This window comes from Ictidomys tridecemlineatus, chromosome 16 (genome assembly GCF_052094955.1).
Source record: "Ictidomys tridecemlineatus isolate mIctTri1 chromosome 16, mIctTri1.hap1, whole genome shotgun sequence".
In the NCBI taxonomy this organism is placed as follows: Eukaryota; Metazoa; Chordata; class Mammalia; order Rodentia; family Sciuridae; genus Ictidomys; species Ictidomys tridecemlineatus.
Window position 1 is genome coordinate 43,279,190 of NC_135492.1, and position 16,041 is coordinate 43,295,230.

General features: G+C 37.2%; 1 protein-coding gene across 9 annotated transcripts in view; it reads right to left on the bottom strand.

Annotated features, from left to right (window-relative positions):
* The window catches only part of Grm7 (glutamate metabotropic receptor 7), an 825,658-nt gene that overhangs the window by 297,534 nt on the left and 512,083 nt on the right, over window positions 1-16,041 (bottom strand). For all 9 annotated transcript variants that reach the window (XM_078033535.1, XM_078033532.1, XM_078033530.1 and 6 more), the window contains exon 5: window positions 628-768. In XM_078033535.1, coding sequence (XP_077889661.1) covers window positions 628-768 — 141 coding nt within the window. The remainder of the gene's footprint in view (window positions 1-627; window positions 769-16,041) is intronic.

Genomic DNA, 16,041 nt, shown 5'->3' on the forward strand with positions numbered 1-16,041 from the left:
AGATATATGTGACATAAGAGTATGTTTTGATCTATTTATGCAGCATGGAATATATCTTATTCTATTTAGGCATACATATTCATATTTGGACCATTCACATAAGTTTACATATAAGGAGGAGTAAATATTTTTAAGTGTATTTTAACTAGAAATTGACTTTTTAAGTTAGATATCATGCAAATCATTTGAAAATTTCATTATTAGAAACTCATAGCACTTTGTTTCCTTAATCAAATATACTATTCTTGGTAATAGTTAAATGTGATACTGGTATGAAATTTGTTAGAGATTTTTGAATATGTGAAAATGACTTCACACCCTTGGCTAAAAGATGAACTAATACTCATATTAATGACAGTTTTCAAAACAATGTGACCTCTTCTGAATTCAGAGAATCAATGAAAATGTCAATTACTGCTTGATGCACAGGCAGAAAAGAATATAGTCTTGTCTGTACTTCTCTTGTACTGCAAGACTTATGCTTCTGTTCTATTTTCTGAACAATCTAGTAAAATTCAATTTACTTTTTCAATTTGTCTCCAGCCAAGCTTCCTTCTGTCAACTACGCAGACATTTCAATGCTGGCCACGTCAAGTCACAGGAAAAGGACAATGAAAATGAAATTACCTGTGCATTTGCGATCTGTGTCTTCCTTTTTTGACCCACTAATGGTCAACTTGCAGTTGAAGTTCTCCTCCCAATACTCGGCAAACCACACATTTCTTCTGTTGTTTTCAAGGGTGCGAGATGTGAAGTAGGCATCAAATCCTAAACAGAGTTGAAGGAAAAGGTCAGTGTTTATGGGGCTCTCCGGACACATCTAGAAATAAAAACGCCAGTGATGGTTTTTCTTCGGTTCAGTAGACAAACTGCTTTTTATGTCAATCAAAAGCAAAAATCATCATCGATAAAAGACGACAAAAACACATATTCCAAGGTCATGAATGAATCTGCCAGACTGATGTGTGGCCTAGAAATAACACTGGCACAGTGAAATTTGCATCAGAGAGCCTAGAAATGACATAATGATGACAACATGTTTGCATTTCTGATGAGCTAAAATAGGACAAAACATTCTCAACAGCATCATCAAGATAATAACTGCCAGCTAGGTGCACTGGCACACACCTGTAATCTCAACAGCTCAGGAAGGTGAAGGAGGCAGATCACAAGTGCAAGGTCAGCCTTAGCAACTTATCATGCCCTTTCTCAAAATAAAAAAAAAAGGGGCTGGAGATGTGACTCAATGGTTAAGAGCCTCTGGGTAGATACTATTATTATTCCTATTTGCAGATGAGAAGATAGGCTTAGAAAAAAATAACACATCCAAGATTAACCTTTACACCACCATCTACATTGCTAATTCAGTGACTAATCTAGGAGTATCATTTTAAGAATTCATTCTTTTAGGACAATCCCATCATATAACTGACTCTGTAGTCAAAATGAGAATAGAAGATTTTTTTTTAAGAGGCCATGGATGAAATAAGCCCAACATAAACCTCAATGCTACTTATAAAGAGTGTCCAAATAAGACCTAAGTGACAAGATTCCCAGGACTTCTGCCTTTTTAAGATAATGGAACTTTAAACATCCTGATGGTACTATCAGTTCTTGTGAGAATGAGTCAAGAAAAAATATTGGATTCAGAGTCACAAAGGACAGACTTCAATTCCAGCTCCACTGATCTCACTATGTCATAGTCTTCTTTATATTCTCTATAAATATGAAAGTGGTACCATCTTCTTTCTCTGAAAACTTAGAGTTGAAGGTCAAGAACCAGGGAAGGAGGAGTTGTTTTCACATATTCAACTTATTAAAAGTTTTCCTTTAAGACCATGAAAAAATTGCATCAATTGGTACATTACAAAAATAAGAAGTATTCATATACATTTTTCTCAGTGGTTTAGTAGGTAGAAGAATTAAACAATTATGAGGTCAGGTGTTGGAATAGGCAGATCACTCAATGGTACAACCAGCTTCATGGTCTGACAGTGGTAGGGCTAAGGCCAGTTTTGGAAAACAGGATTCCTGTCAAATCATTCAAAGAGGCAGATGTATCAGATGGATATTACACCATTTATTTAGTTCTTCCTGACATACCTCTGCTTAGCAGAGTCAGATTTCTTTCAGGGCCTAACAATCTATTGATGTCTCTTTACCAGAGATATTGAAAAAATACTGAATCAATTTTCACAAGTGGCTTCTAGTCATTTTCATTCTTGAAGACTGTTACCATCAGCCAGGTGTGGTGGAGCGTGCCTGTAATCCCAGTGATTTTGCTTCCAACTCAGGGAGGGCTGAGGCAGGAAGATCTAAAGTTAAAAGACAGCCTCAGCAACTGAGACCCTGTCTCAAAATTTAAAAATAAAAAGGCCTGGGATGTGGGTCAGTGGTTAAGTACCCTGGGTTAAATCCTGGGTATAAAAAATTTTTTAATAAAAGAAGCATGTACTGTCCAAGAGATCTTCATTTTTTTTAAGTTGTATATGGACACAATCTCTTCTATTTATTTTATTTTTATGAGGTAATGAGGAAAGAATCCAGTGCCTCACATATCAAGTGCTCTACCACTGAGCTATATAGCCCCAGATCTTCAAGCTTTTTTTAAAAAATTATTTTTTAGTTAGTTACACATGACAGTACAATGATCTTGACATATCATACATTTGAATCAAATGAGGTATAATTACTCCTTTTTTCTGAGTGTACAGGTTGCTGAATCACATTGGTCATACAGTCCCATATATACATACAGCAATACTAGTGTCTATTTTATTCTGCTGTCCTTCCTATTTTAAAAAAGATCTTATTATAGCCATACATTTATGGTGCCTTAGAGTACACTTGGCATCTCTGGGTAGCTCTTCTTTAGTAAGAGATAAGGGCTGGTTTAATGTCTTCCATTTGCCTGAAGACACTAAACCCTCACTTTTAGCCCTCACTCCACAACCTAAAGATCCTGCCTATCTTTTTTCAGGAACAGGGTATTCAGTACAAGATGTGCAGACCCCAATGTGGAGCAGAGTCAAGGCTAGACACAGAAATTAGAATAACTCTAATAATGTAATTGTGTTCCTTGTTTCCTATTAAATTGAGGCTTTCATCCATCTCTACTAGATCTCAGAAGAAAAAGGATCTGAATGCATCTCTCATTACTATTAGTTAAATTATCAGAGTTTTAAAGTATATATCCTTAGGCATAGAGACCAGGATTTTAGTTCAAAGGAAACAGAATCAGAGTTACAACAAAGAAGATCAATCTTTTACATGAAGCAGATGGAATTCTGAGTATCAATTTTTTTTCCTTTTCCTGGACTGATGAGTTTCATTTCAAAAATTAATCTCCATGCTGTTCTGAAACCAGTGTCCCACTGGGTACATAGTGAGCAACACTGCTAAAATCTTAGTACAAAACTTGGAACAACATACAGAAAACGAATAGGGCTTTAGCTGGCATTATAACTGTAAGTACCTGCTTCTTTCCCCTTTTAAATGGGGTACTGCCCTCAAACAGTCCCTGAAATTTGTGGCTGAGACAAGAGAGTGTAAATCAATAGAGACATAATTCATCCCAGGTGGTATGTTTGAGAAGTGACCTTTCCAGCTGAAAGGGGAAAAAAAAAATCTCTTACCAGTGTATGATATAAAAGGAAAGCTATCAGAATGTCAAGAGCAGGATCAGAGGACAGAGCTGCCTGCTCTGCTGGGGCAGAAGGAGGCTGACAGATACTAATGGGGTTTTATGTGGTATCAGAAAGCAACCTGATCACAGCCATCTCAGGTCATGCATTGCAGATGAAAACTGCTCTGTCAGCCCAAGTGCCAAGGAGCTTCCAAGACCTCTGGCCTAGACTCTTGGCATTTCCTGTTCTGCTTCTAACTCGGGGAAGATGTGCTAAGTATTGAGAGAGATTATCAGTTATACAATACCAGTGGATTAAATGACAGGAAATACAAATAGAACATGAGAATGAGAATAGAGGAGGGGAGAGAGAAACATTGATCAGGGTGAGAAGTAGCGGTGCTCACTTCCCCTACTGCTGAGAGGGTTATTCTATAAACCACTTTGCAGAATAGTTCAGTGTTATATTAAGAGTCTATGGCACAGGAGCCATGGCCCACACCTTCCCCATCCAGCCAAGGGTGACAGATGCTCGGGGGGGGGGGGGGGGGAATAGACTCAGTGTTACCTATTAATATTGCTAATGTGTGTATTCTAAAGATCCAGCCATTCTGCTCTGGGTTCTTTCCCCTACATAAGACCCATGGCTTTAAAGTTCACATGGAAAAAAATATACAAGAATCAAGATAACTGAAAAAGAAGACCAAGAATGGATGAGTGTTTGCAGCTTCTGGTGAAGGGACAGAACAATAAATTATAAGTTAATTCTGTATTCCAGTACTAATGGAATAGTACTGGCATGGGCACAAATAAAGGATCAACAGATCTTAGAATATAACAGAAAGCCCAGAAAAATGGGCAGGGGAGTTGACAGTAGAATAAAGGCTGTGTTATGGCTTAGATGTGAGATATCCCCCCAAAAGCTCATTTGTGAGAAAATGCAAAACAATTCAGAGGTGAAATGACTGTGTTATGACTACATTAACATTATCTGTGCATTAATCCACTGACAGCAATTAATTGGGTAGTAACTATACATAGGTGGGGTGTGGCTGGAAGACATAGGTCACTGTGCAGCTGCTTTGTTGAGTTCAGCTTAGTCTCTGTGTTTTCTGGTGGCCATGTCCTGAGCTGCCTTCCTCCACCACACTCTTCTGCCATGATGTTTTGCCTCACACTGCACCCAGATCAGTGGAGTCAGCCATCTATGAACTGAGACCCTGAAACTGTGTGCCCCCCGCCAAAAGGTTTCTTCTTCTAAAATTGTTCTTGTTGGGTCTTTTGGTCACAACAATAAAAAAGCTGACTAAAACAAGTAGTATTTCAAATTACTAGGGAAATGAGGCCCTTATAATCATCATCTATCAAACAGCAACTGGTTGAATAATAGGGAAATGATCCAGTTGGACACCAGAAATTTAACATTATATGAACTCACAAAATATATTAGGATTCCTTAGGTGGATTCAATCTGAAGCAAGTTAACTGAGGTTTTCTGTCTCATGATGCAATTTCACATTGCTGTAGAAAGTGGGGGTGCACCCTTGAGGCCTCTGCTTCTTGAAGTTTTACCTTGGACTTTTATTGTTATTCATGGTCCTATGTGCATTTCCACAGAGCTGAGAGCAGCTGGTTCCTTGTTTGCCTCTAGCAACCTGGGGTTTCACTGGTCAAGGACTACTTCCCATTCATCTCCACTTTCCCCATTTGAGGTCCTATAAACATTTACTGAAGTAAAAGTAAGTTAAAGACATTTAAATCAGTTTGGCAAGAAGATAATTACTGATCTAGTGGGACCAATTCAGGCTCTCAGACATACCCCAAGACACTCTGGCTGTGTCTACTGATGAGTGGTGGAAATCAGCCATCATTTTTGAGAAAACAAATAAGAATTATTGCAATGGAAATTATTCCACAAAGAACAAACAATCCCACGGGAAGTGTTTATGGATGAGGTAGAGGGAATAAAGTCTACACTATTATCCCACAAAATGCTTCCAAAGGGCTGTTGCATATTATATAATGCAGAATGCCTTCCATTTGTCATTCTTCTGCAGTGCCTAGGGAACGAAGGGCATTTATGTAATCTGAATACACTTATATGGGAATAAATATGGTTAAAAACAATATATACTAAGTTGATAGTTTAATGTTTAAAAGCAGAAACTAAAGCTACGATTCTAGGGCCCCACTCGTAGTGGAATGGGAGCAACAGACCTAACCAGACTAAATTTCTCAACAAAATAGGGATGATGATAACATCTACTCTGTTGGATTGTTGGAATCACTGAACATTCAAAACACACAAAGTTTATAACAATGCTGGACAAGAAGCAGGAGTGTGGGGCTGGGATTGTGGCTTAGCGGTAGAGTGCTCGCCTCTCATGTGTGAGACCGTAGGTTCAATCTCAGCACCACATAAAATAAAATAAAGATATTGTGTCCATGTATAACTTAAAAAAAATTAAAAAAGAAAAGAAACAGGAGTGTAAATGCTACATAACTTAAAAAGAAAATTAACAGACACACATATGAAGTGCAAAAGAGGAAAGAAGAAAAAACATTTCAGAAAAATGTGGACTTTAATACCAAAAACTATGAAATATTCAGTTATCGTGAGACTGGGTTTGGAGTTACATGGATCAGAATTTGGACCCTTTTTTATTTCACTTATGTTACGCCAAGTCAGCATAACATGTTTTGACACTAAGTTAAAACATCACACAGTTTTCTGATGATTTTGTTTTGGTGTTGTTTTGTCTGCTTATTCTATTTTATTCATTCCTTGCTTAACCTATTCCAGAAAGGACTTGAAAAGACATGTAGGTTTGCTCATGTAGATAATGAAGATAGCGGTACATATCCTAAAGATGGTTTTGAAAATTTAAAATTTTAAGCTAAACCAACTAACACTTTGATATTGTTTACTGAATGCCAGTTTTCTTTCCTCTGGTGTTGAAATTAGTAGTTTCAATATCAGATCCTGACATTAAGAAGAGCCACCACGTGTGAAAGTCCCTCACCATTTCCCTGTAACATGTACACTCATGTAAACATCATAGCTATAATATGTGTCGTTTAGAGGCTGTTCAAGTTGTCCAAGGTCCATAGAGATGGAAAATAAAATAAGTGTCCCTTGAGTGGATGATTTTGGAAAGAGACTTCTTAAGAGACTTCTACCTGGAGACCACAGGCTGTGGACCGGATAATGGATCACTATATGGTGGGATACTTTTGCTCTTCTGCAAAGAGCATGGAAATGGGGCCTTAGTCATATGGCTTACAACATTTCTTTTAGGCCTGGGTTTTTACTGATATTGTGGGTAGTAACTGTAGTACCCTTCTGCCTCCCTACATTTCCTCCTTGTACACTAGGTTATTTCCAAGGCATCTAATATTTTCCTATTTTTCTTTTTCTCTCAGCAATAATGAATATAAGAGGTGTCATACAAGATTTCTGCCATCTTTGCTGCAGTACATACTGACATTTGCTAATAAGCATCAGAAGTCACAAAAATTGTGCAAACATGTCATAGTAGCAATTTTATTTTGAGATATTTATCCTCATGAAAGAAGTACATGCATTTAAACATATGTATAGAGCACCAGAGGATATTGAGAAAATTTAGTTTTACAGGATGTGATAATATTATGGTAATTATGTAAATAACAGGTCCTATTGATTAGAGATAACTTCTGAAATACTTTAAGTGAAAGACATAATGTTTAAGATTTGATCTTAAATTTGCTTTCACAATAAAAGTTCAGCACAGATACTTAAAACCCAATTAGCAAATTATAGATGATGTTTGAAACTGGGATCTTGGTTTATGGGGTTCATTATGAGATTCTATCTATTTTTATGTATATTAGATAAGTTCTATCATAGTGTATTTTAAAGCTTAATTATAAAGATACTCATTTGAGCACTGTTTATTATAATAAAAACTAAGAACTACTGCAAAAAAGTCCAAGATACATAATTAAATATGTTCAAATAGTAAGGAGTCACCAAAGTTTGAGAAAAAAATCATAATTTTTAAAATGATACCCCAGGAATCAAGAATCCAAAGTAATGTTATATTACAAAGTTACAATATTTTATAACATATATATTACATATGTATAAATTCACATACAATATTCATAAAATCAAATATCTATATCAATTCTATGCTTTTGATGACAGTAAGTGATATTTATTGACTTTTAACTGACACATAAAGATTGCACATATTCATGGGGTACCATATATCAATACATGTGTATCTTGTGTTATGTTTATAACAGATTAAACATATCTACTTTCCAAACATTTATCATTTCTTTGTGGTGAAAACATTCAAAATATTTTCTTCTAGTTTTATGAAATTTATGTAAAGTACTATTTTCTACAGTCTCCCCTACTGTGCAGCAACACACCAGAACTTCTTGCTCCTAACTGTAATTTAGTGCCTATTGATCAGCCTATTCCCATCTCTGCCACCCCCAGCCCTCCCTGGCTTCTGGTAGGCACCATGCTTCTCTCAACTGCTATGAGGTCAATTTTTTTTTTTTTAATTCTACATGTGGTTGAGATAATGTGGTGCTTGTCTTTTTGTTTCTGGCTTATTTTACTTAGTATAATGACCTCAGTACCATCTGTGCTGGCACTAATGACAAGATTTCATTTTTCTTACTATTAGCTCATTCATATATACTAATTCTTCAAAAAATACATGTGTGCATGCATGTATGTATATATGTGGCAAAGCACACACAATAAACCTACGCATATAAAAATACCATTAAGATATATAGTTATACAATTTTATGTATTATAAATACACATAAAGCTACACATATAAACTACATAGTTATGTATTTACATATAGCTATATATATAGTTATATGTATAGTTATGTAGTTACGTGTGTGCGTATCTTTCACCTAAGTATCTGCCCTTACCAAACAGTATCCAGGCTCTTTTGAGTAGTAAAACTTTATACAATAGTTACCCTCCAACATAAATGAATACCTGTTTCTGTGCACACCCAATTTTCACACACACAAAAAAAACTATGAATCACCTATGACTTTACCTGTAGTAGATACAGTAAATATACTCATCTAACCATTCCCTACATCAACTCCATATTGGATATCAATAATCAATCATGAAAATCAGTTTTGGTTATGGACACAATACCTTTATCTGTTTATTTTTATGTGGTGCTGGGGATTGAACGCAGTGCCTCACACTTGGTAGGCCAAGTGTTCTACCACTGAGCCACAACCCCAGCCCCCAAAATCAGTCTTAACTATCCTGGTCTCAAGCTCCTTTACAATTTAGGGCTTTAGTAAGCTCATGTCAATATGATTTTGAGTTCAACCTGGTATACCATTCTTGAGAAGAAAGTATACTTCCAAGAAGTTGTTCCTAGACATTCACTATATTCCAAATTTACTATATACCAGATATGAATATTTAAACAAATTAACAATATCACCATATCATACTTAATGGGCAACAATTAGACCCAGAACTTTGGTCTACAGTTTCCATTGATCTTCATAAGTTGTACACAAATACCCTGCCCTCTGTTCTCATAGAGCTCTCAGTCCAGTAATCTCTCTTGGAACATACTCTGTTAAAACATAAGGTCTTCTCATTTACTATAATCTGTTCAGTACCTTTATGAAAGAAATGTGCTAAGTGGTGGAAATGTCCTCACAGAAAACCCACAACAGTAAGATGTGTTGCACTGTTGTTGATAAGGTTAAGACAAAGATGCTAACTCATTTAATAACAATATAAAGATGTTTTTTTCTCCCTATAGGACTCAAAAGAGTTCAGGAGATTTCATGATTTCCAAGAGAATTCCTGATGGGAGAGAAACAAGGACTGGAAAAGGGTCTAACGGAACTCACCCTTGGTATTCCCTCTGTGAAATTCCATAGAGCTGGCATCCCTGTTGCCAGCTAAGGCTGAAAGCTTTACTTAAGATGAACAGATTCCAGAGCAGTTTATTTTTAACTCCTCATTATTAAAACCAGTCTTTAAAGAATGCATCATTTACCAGAGTTTCTTTTCTCTGTCCCCTGAACTCTAAGACCCCATACTAGCTTCTATTACCTGTTCAACATCCATGAAAAAAACCTGACAGTACAAATCCAAGACAGGCTATTAGCCTAATTAACTAGCTGAAGAAAATGATGAGCAATCAAAAATAATCACCAAGAATCTACCAGGGAACTTCCCAGATGAGATCTGCCTTCCATGAAGGATGACCTTTACATAATAAAAAGGGTATTTGCCAAGATCTGATTCCTACAAATGCATTTTTAAAGACTATACTATAATAACCCACCAATCCCGACTCATAAGAGAGACCCTTTCCAGAAACTCATTCCCTCATCTAAGTCAGGTATTTGCCGAATACCTGTGTTTAGAACAGTAGTTCGCATTGCTGGTTGGCTATACGCAAAAATTATATATGGCGGGGGTGGGGGAGTACCTATGCTGAAACTTCAAACCAGACCAACTAAATCAGAGCTGCAGTTGGTAGGCCTAGGCACAGCATCTTTAAGTTTCTATGTGATTCAGATGTGCAATAAGGATTTACAAAATGCACCATGGAATATTTTTGTAATTATGTAATTTGTAATTTGATCACTCACATGTTCGTTTTACACACAGCCCTGGAAGAGCTATACGAGTCTACCACAGAGAAGAAAAAATCCTCTCCATTGAATCTATGATATGTATCTCACAATTGCTCAAACAATATCACATGTTCAAATGTCTGCGGAAACAAATATTGAATGAAGTATATTGACCATGTTTGACTACATCCTGGTGTCATTCTTTGAAAATTGTTATTCATTATATGAAAGAGTTCAAAGTTTTAATTGGTAATGCTATTTAGTATACAAAGCATATCCATCCACGTGTTTATTCAAGCTTGATATCATCTTAATGACTCTGGGGTCGAACTCACGTTTTCATAGCAGACTGTGTAAACATTTGTAATGTGTGATTTTTGTTCAAAAATATTTATGGAAGGTTTTTGAGGAGTCATATTAAATTATGATAATTGCATTCATGGTGATTTATAACTTTGCAATAACCATAATCTTACAAAATAATGAATTTTACCCAGAGAAATTACTGATAAAGCAGAACCCATCTCTTTTTCCAGGCCACATCATAGTGAAAACCAGGCAAACTTGCCAGAGAATTATTCTGCAACATAGAAGTTTCACGATTTATTTTTAATAACAAGAAACATGTTGCCTGGTTACCATCTTCATTTTGTCCTCTGATCTAAAATAGTCTCAGCAGCCAGAAGTTTTCTGAGAACTCAAAAATCTAAACTTATACAATCAAACATCTATAACAACAACCCAAAAGGAATTTAACCAAAATGATATTTCATTTTCTTCCTAATCAGCCATTGACCAAAGATTGAGGGGCAGGAAGAACACCTAAAATTTTGAAAGTATTTCATTAAATGCATACATCAAGGGGGGGGGGAATATAACTTGAAACCTCACCAAACAATACCAGTGTCCCAGAAAATAACAGTACTATTTAATATGAATTTCAATTGAAACACATATATCAAAAGAACAAGGTTTCCAAACATCTAGAAAAGCTTTAACTGAGATTTAAAATTTTCATGACAAAGGTCTCTTTCACTTTAGAGGTATTTTCAGATTTGAGGAGAGGTACATAATATATATATTTTTTTTTCAGGAATGCTAAGACAAGCCACAAATAGATGCCCCATGTAAATAAAAATCCTCATATAAAGAGCAAGTTAAAAAAAATTTTCAGATCATTTCATTCTTTCACTTTCTGAGTTACTAAGATATTTTTCAGGTGAAGATATTGCATTAAGTTAGTTGTCCTGATCCCTAAACTCATACATTTTTATATACCTGTTTTCTAGGAATCTTATACATTCATATGGTTGTAATAGAACTGATGCACTGGATTAGGGATGAGTTCCTAACTCTGCCAGAGCCAATCAATTTCCCTTCCATGATAACCTGAAATTGGAAATAATAAAACTCAAATCAACCAAAACTGCTCACTTATATAATGAGATGTAAACTCAGGAATTGTTGACAGTAACCATGTAGATTCAGAAGAGAAAAATGTCAATTTGCTTCAGGAAAAAAGAATGAGTCAATAAAAAATCTAGAAAGGAGACATGGAAGGTAAAAAAGGATTCTGCATTTTCTACAGTGCTCAAGCATCTGGTTCCAACCTGTTTCTCAAGCCCTGAAGTATTCCCTTCCCTCCAGTTCTTTAAGACATTTGTTTTTTTTTCTTACAATAAACCAACTGCCTCCTTTTTGCTTCTGGCAAACTCTAGTGGATGTCTGCTACTGGTAACTATAATGGAGTAACTGAAATGGGAACAGGTCAGACAGATCGAGAGGCAGAAGTTATAGGAATGAGGTAATAGAAGTTTTCACAGGAAGAAGAAAACATTCCTAAATCTGGACAAGGTGTGTCAAAGAGTTTGTTGCAACAGTGTCCTTTGATGGTATTTGAAAATCTTTGGAATATTGACCTATAATTCCTTTTTTTCCCCTTCTTCTATGTGGTTGGTTTTGCAGGAGCATAACTTCAGCCCACTGCTAATTGGTTTAGACAAAGAATTCCTCGATTTTCTCTCAAAGTGGAATGCTGCTGGTTTCAGTGCTCCAGATTCACTGGAAATAGTAACTAAACTTGGTGTTCACACCATAAGACAACATTATAAATATGGTATTGTTTTGGACATGGACATGATTTTTCAACATGAACATGGTCAGTACTGTTTGTGCTATTATCCCACTGACAATTTTCTGTTCCTTTAATGGGTAGGCAGTACACTGAGAGCCATGTCAGAGTTTTTGACAGTTCCTGTGCTTGTGACCTGGGTCACTACAATGTCCAGAGGAAACAGTACCATTATAGTTGGCAGGTATTACTTCTTTGTCATATAAATTTCAAGTGTGTCTTGGATGCAATCAGAAAATGGCATGATAGAGCAATTAATTACAGTAGATATTAATTAAATCAAGAGGCATTATGTGGAGAGATTCTGAAAGCATATAATGCACAGTCCTTGCCCTAGGGACACTTTTATTAGTGTTTGGTGAAAGAAAACAACAATAGTCATAGTTCTGGACAATATTTATTGAAAACTTTAAAAATGATTACATTTGTTCCCTTCTTTTTTGAAGGGTAACTAGAGATTGAACTCAGAGACACTCGACCACTGAGCCACATTCCCAGCCCTATTTTGTATTTTACTTAGAGGATCTCACTGAGCTGCTTGGTGCCTCACTTTTGCCGAGGCTGGCTTTGAACTTGTGATCCTCCTATCTCAGCCTCCCCAGACACAGGGATTACAGGTGAGTGCCATCACATCTGGCTACACTTGATTCTTAAATGTATTATTTCAATCCTCACAAACTACCTAGGAATCAGTCGTGATTATTGTCCTTATTTGGTGAATGAGGTCAACTAAAACTTAACATAGGGTACACATTTGGTCCAAAGGCTTATAGCTCATATGTGGGATCTGAACAGAGTCTACCTGATCCCAAAAGATGAAGTTTTAAGCACAATGCAAGAAAAAATAAAAAATGAGAGCAAAACCATGCAAGAATGTTAGAGGAAGTCCAGTCATGTGATAGAATTTCAGGAGATTAAGAATGCTAGGCTGTGGAGGATAGGGGGTAGTCATTTATGCCATGGGAGAGCTGTGGTCTAAATTCAGCCTAGAAAATGCTGAGTTCATACAAACAGGAAGGAAAGAAGAGACGAGAGAACGGAAGCATAAGGTTAAGAATGGGGGCACTGCATGTGTTTCTGGGAAAGGAGCACATTAATATGACTATAATGGATGTGTGATGCAGAGGAAAACTTTACCTAATGGAAACAGACCATAAAGGCCCTCGAATGGGAAGAGTTTGTATGTTATCTCACAGGCAGCAGGAAGTCATTGAAGGCTGCTCCTTAGGTTTGGAAGCCACATTTGAAGAAGAATGCAATAACAGGACTGAGTACAAAGTTCACATTTGTTGAGTGATATTGCCATGGAAACATTCCAGTATATGGTTTCCTATAATCTTTACAAAATCCTGAGATGTAGAAACTACCATGCCCTACTTATATGATTGATCCAAAATTCTGTCATAAAAGATGTCTTCCCCAAGTTGGTCAGATAGAAAATAGAAATATTTTGTTCCTGATCTGTTTACTTCAAAACCCACACTCTTAACAGTTCCCCAAGAAGCAAACAGTTATTGCAAAGCTATAATAAAAATAGTAACAGCTAATATTTACAGATCTTTTCCTATTTCTACATTTGAAGTGATTTGCATACAATAGGTTATTTAAACTGAGAGCCCTGAGATGGATACTACATTATTTTGCAGATGAGAAAAGGAGGCAGAGATAGCATGGATCATTTGTCCAGGACTGAAGCAGATGCCATTTTTTTCCCATCTTTAAGCTCCAGAGGCTGTACTCATGGTCCTGATGAGCCTCTCATTTACAGCAACAGGTGACCAAGAAGTATTTTAAAAAGCAACTAGTAAAATTTTTGCAACGATAGACTTTAAACAGGGTACTTGATGGAGGAAAGAATGAGATGTGATTAGATCTAGCGTTTGAGGGAAAAAGTTTAGGGTGGACTCAAGAAAGACTCAGGGGATCCTCCCCTTTTAATAGGTAGATGGTATGATTTCTAAATCACTGATCTTGAGGTGATGTTGAACCATGAAGGAAAATGCTCTGAAGTGTGAAACTGTGGATTTGGAAGCCAAGCAAATAATGCTGGTGATTCTTGGAGTTGAGGGGAAGGAAAAAAAAAAACCTTCAGGTGGAAGAGTATAAAAATCAGAGTGATACACAAGATGAGCCACGAGAAGGGTCCACATTTAAGTATACTACAGAGAAACAAAGGGGTCATGAATGGAAATACAGGGAGACCTGTCAGAGAAGTACCAAGAGAATGTGGGATATATGGGACTGTGGAATCCCAAGAGACAGAAACATCAGGGAGGGCCTTCATGGGCTTGCAACCTGAGCTCTCACACAGGTTCCCAGCTTCACAAAAATGCTGCACTTGGGTTAAATGCTCATGTTACCGTGTTGAAGCTTACAGTGTTTAAACAAAGGTCCTCATATTTTTCTTTTACATTGGCCCCTACACACACATACACACATACATACACACACACACACACACACACACACACACACACAATTCTGGCAAGATCTTAAGAGTTCCCATTTCTAATATCTCAATGTCAAAATTGTTTTCAAAATTTTTCCAGCCAAAAGCATCACACTTCTATCTGCATGTATCCGCCACAAGGAAGATGCCATATATCATGGGTAGCCCACGGTATTTTCAGATATAATTTGGGGGAAGGGTTGTCTACTGTAAGCTGAAATTTCTAATTCCTATACATTTCTTCTTGTCTTACTCTTACACAAAGAGTAACTATGATGCCATATTAAATATAACTTGCAAATTTTACCTGATTTCAAATTTTTCATCATATAAAAGACAGGTGTGGTAGTGCACACCTATACTTCCAGGGACTCAGGAAGCTGAGGCAGGAGAATCACAAGCTCAAGGCCAGCCTCAGCAACTTATCGAGGTCTTAAGCAACTCAGTAAGACTGTCTCAAAATGATAAAGGGATGGGGATGGGGATGGGGCCCGGTGATTAGGCACCCGTGGATCCAATCACTAGTACCAAAAAAATTTTTTTAAATAATAAAACATGTATAGGGGCCAAGGCTCCTGGATTTAAAAGTTCTAAATATGTAGTCACTTTAATTTTAAAGTCAGTGCCACATGGTAACCCTGAAAAGCTTCAGAACGCAAGTGTCGTGCCTACACTGAATCCACAAGCAAGGCCCTGTGTTCCATCCATGGCTCATCTCCCCCCTGCCACACACACACACACACACACACACACATACACTAAATAAACAAAATAAAGAACAAAAAAACAAGAAGAAAACCTCTAAACATTGCAGAATATTTTCAGAGGAACAAATAGCAGCCACAAGTGAGATCTACTGACTTTAAGTGAAGCAACTCTATATGATGGCTCTATATGATGTTAAAAAATGAATGTAGGCAACCAACCGGCAAAACAGGCCCACCCGCGGGGTAGACACGTCACCCCAATTGGAGGAGGGGTAGAGCAGAGCCAGCGCCCGCGCCTGCAAGGTAGGCAGACCTGCGACCTACCAGGAGAACAGGCCCAGTGGCCCACTGGTGTGGTAGACACATCACCCCAATTGGAGGAAGGGCCCAGCTACCGCCCGCAAGGTAGGCAAACCGTGCGTCCCGGAGAAGGGGCTCAGCGGCCCGCCAGCCTAGTTGAAAGATCACCCCAATTGGAGGAGAG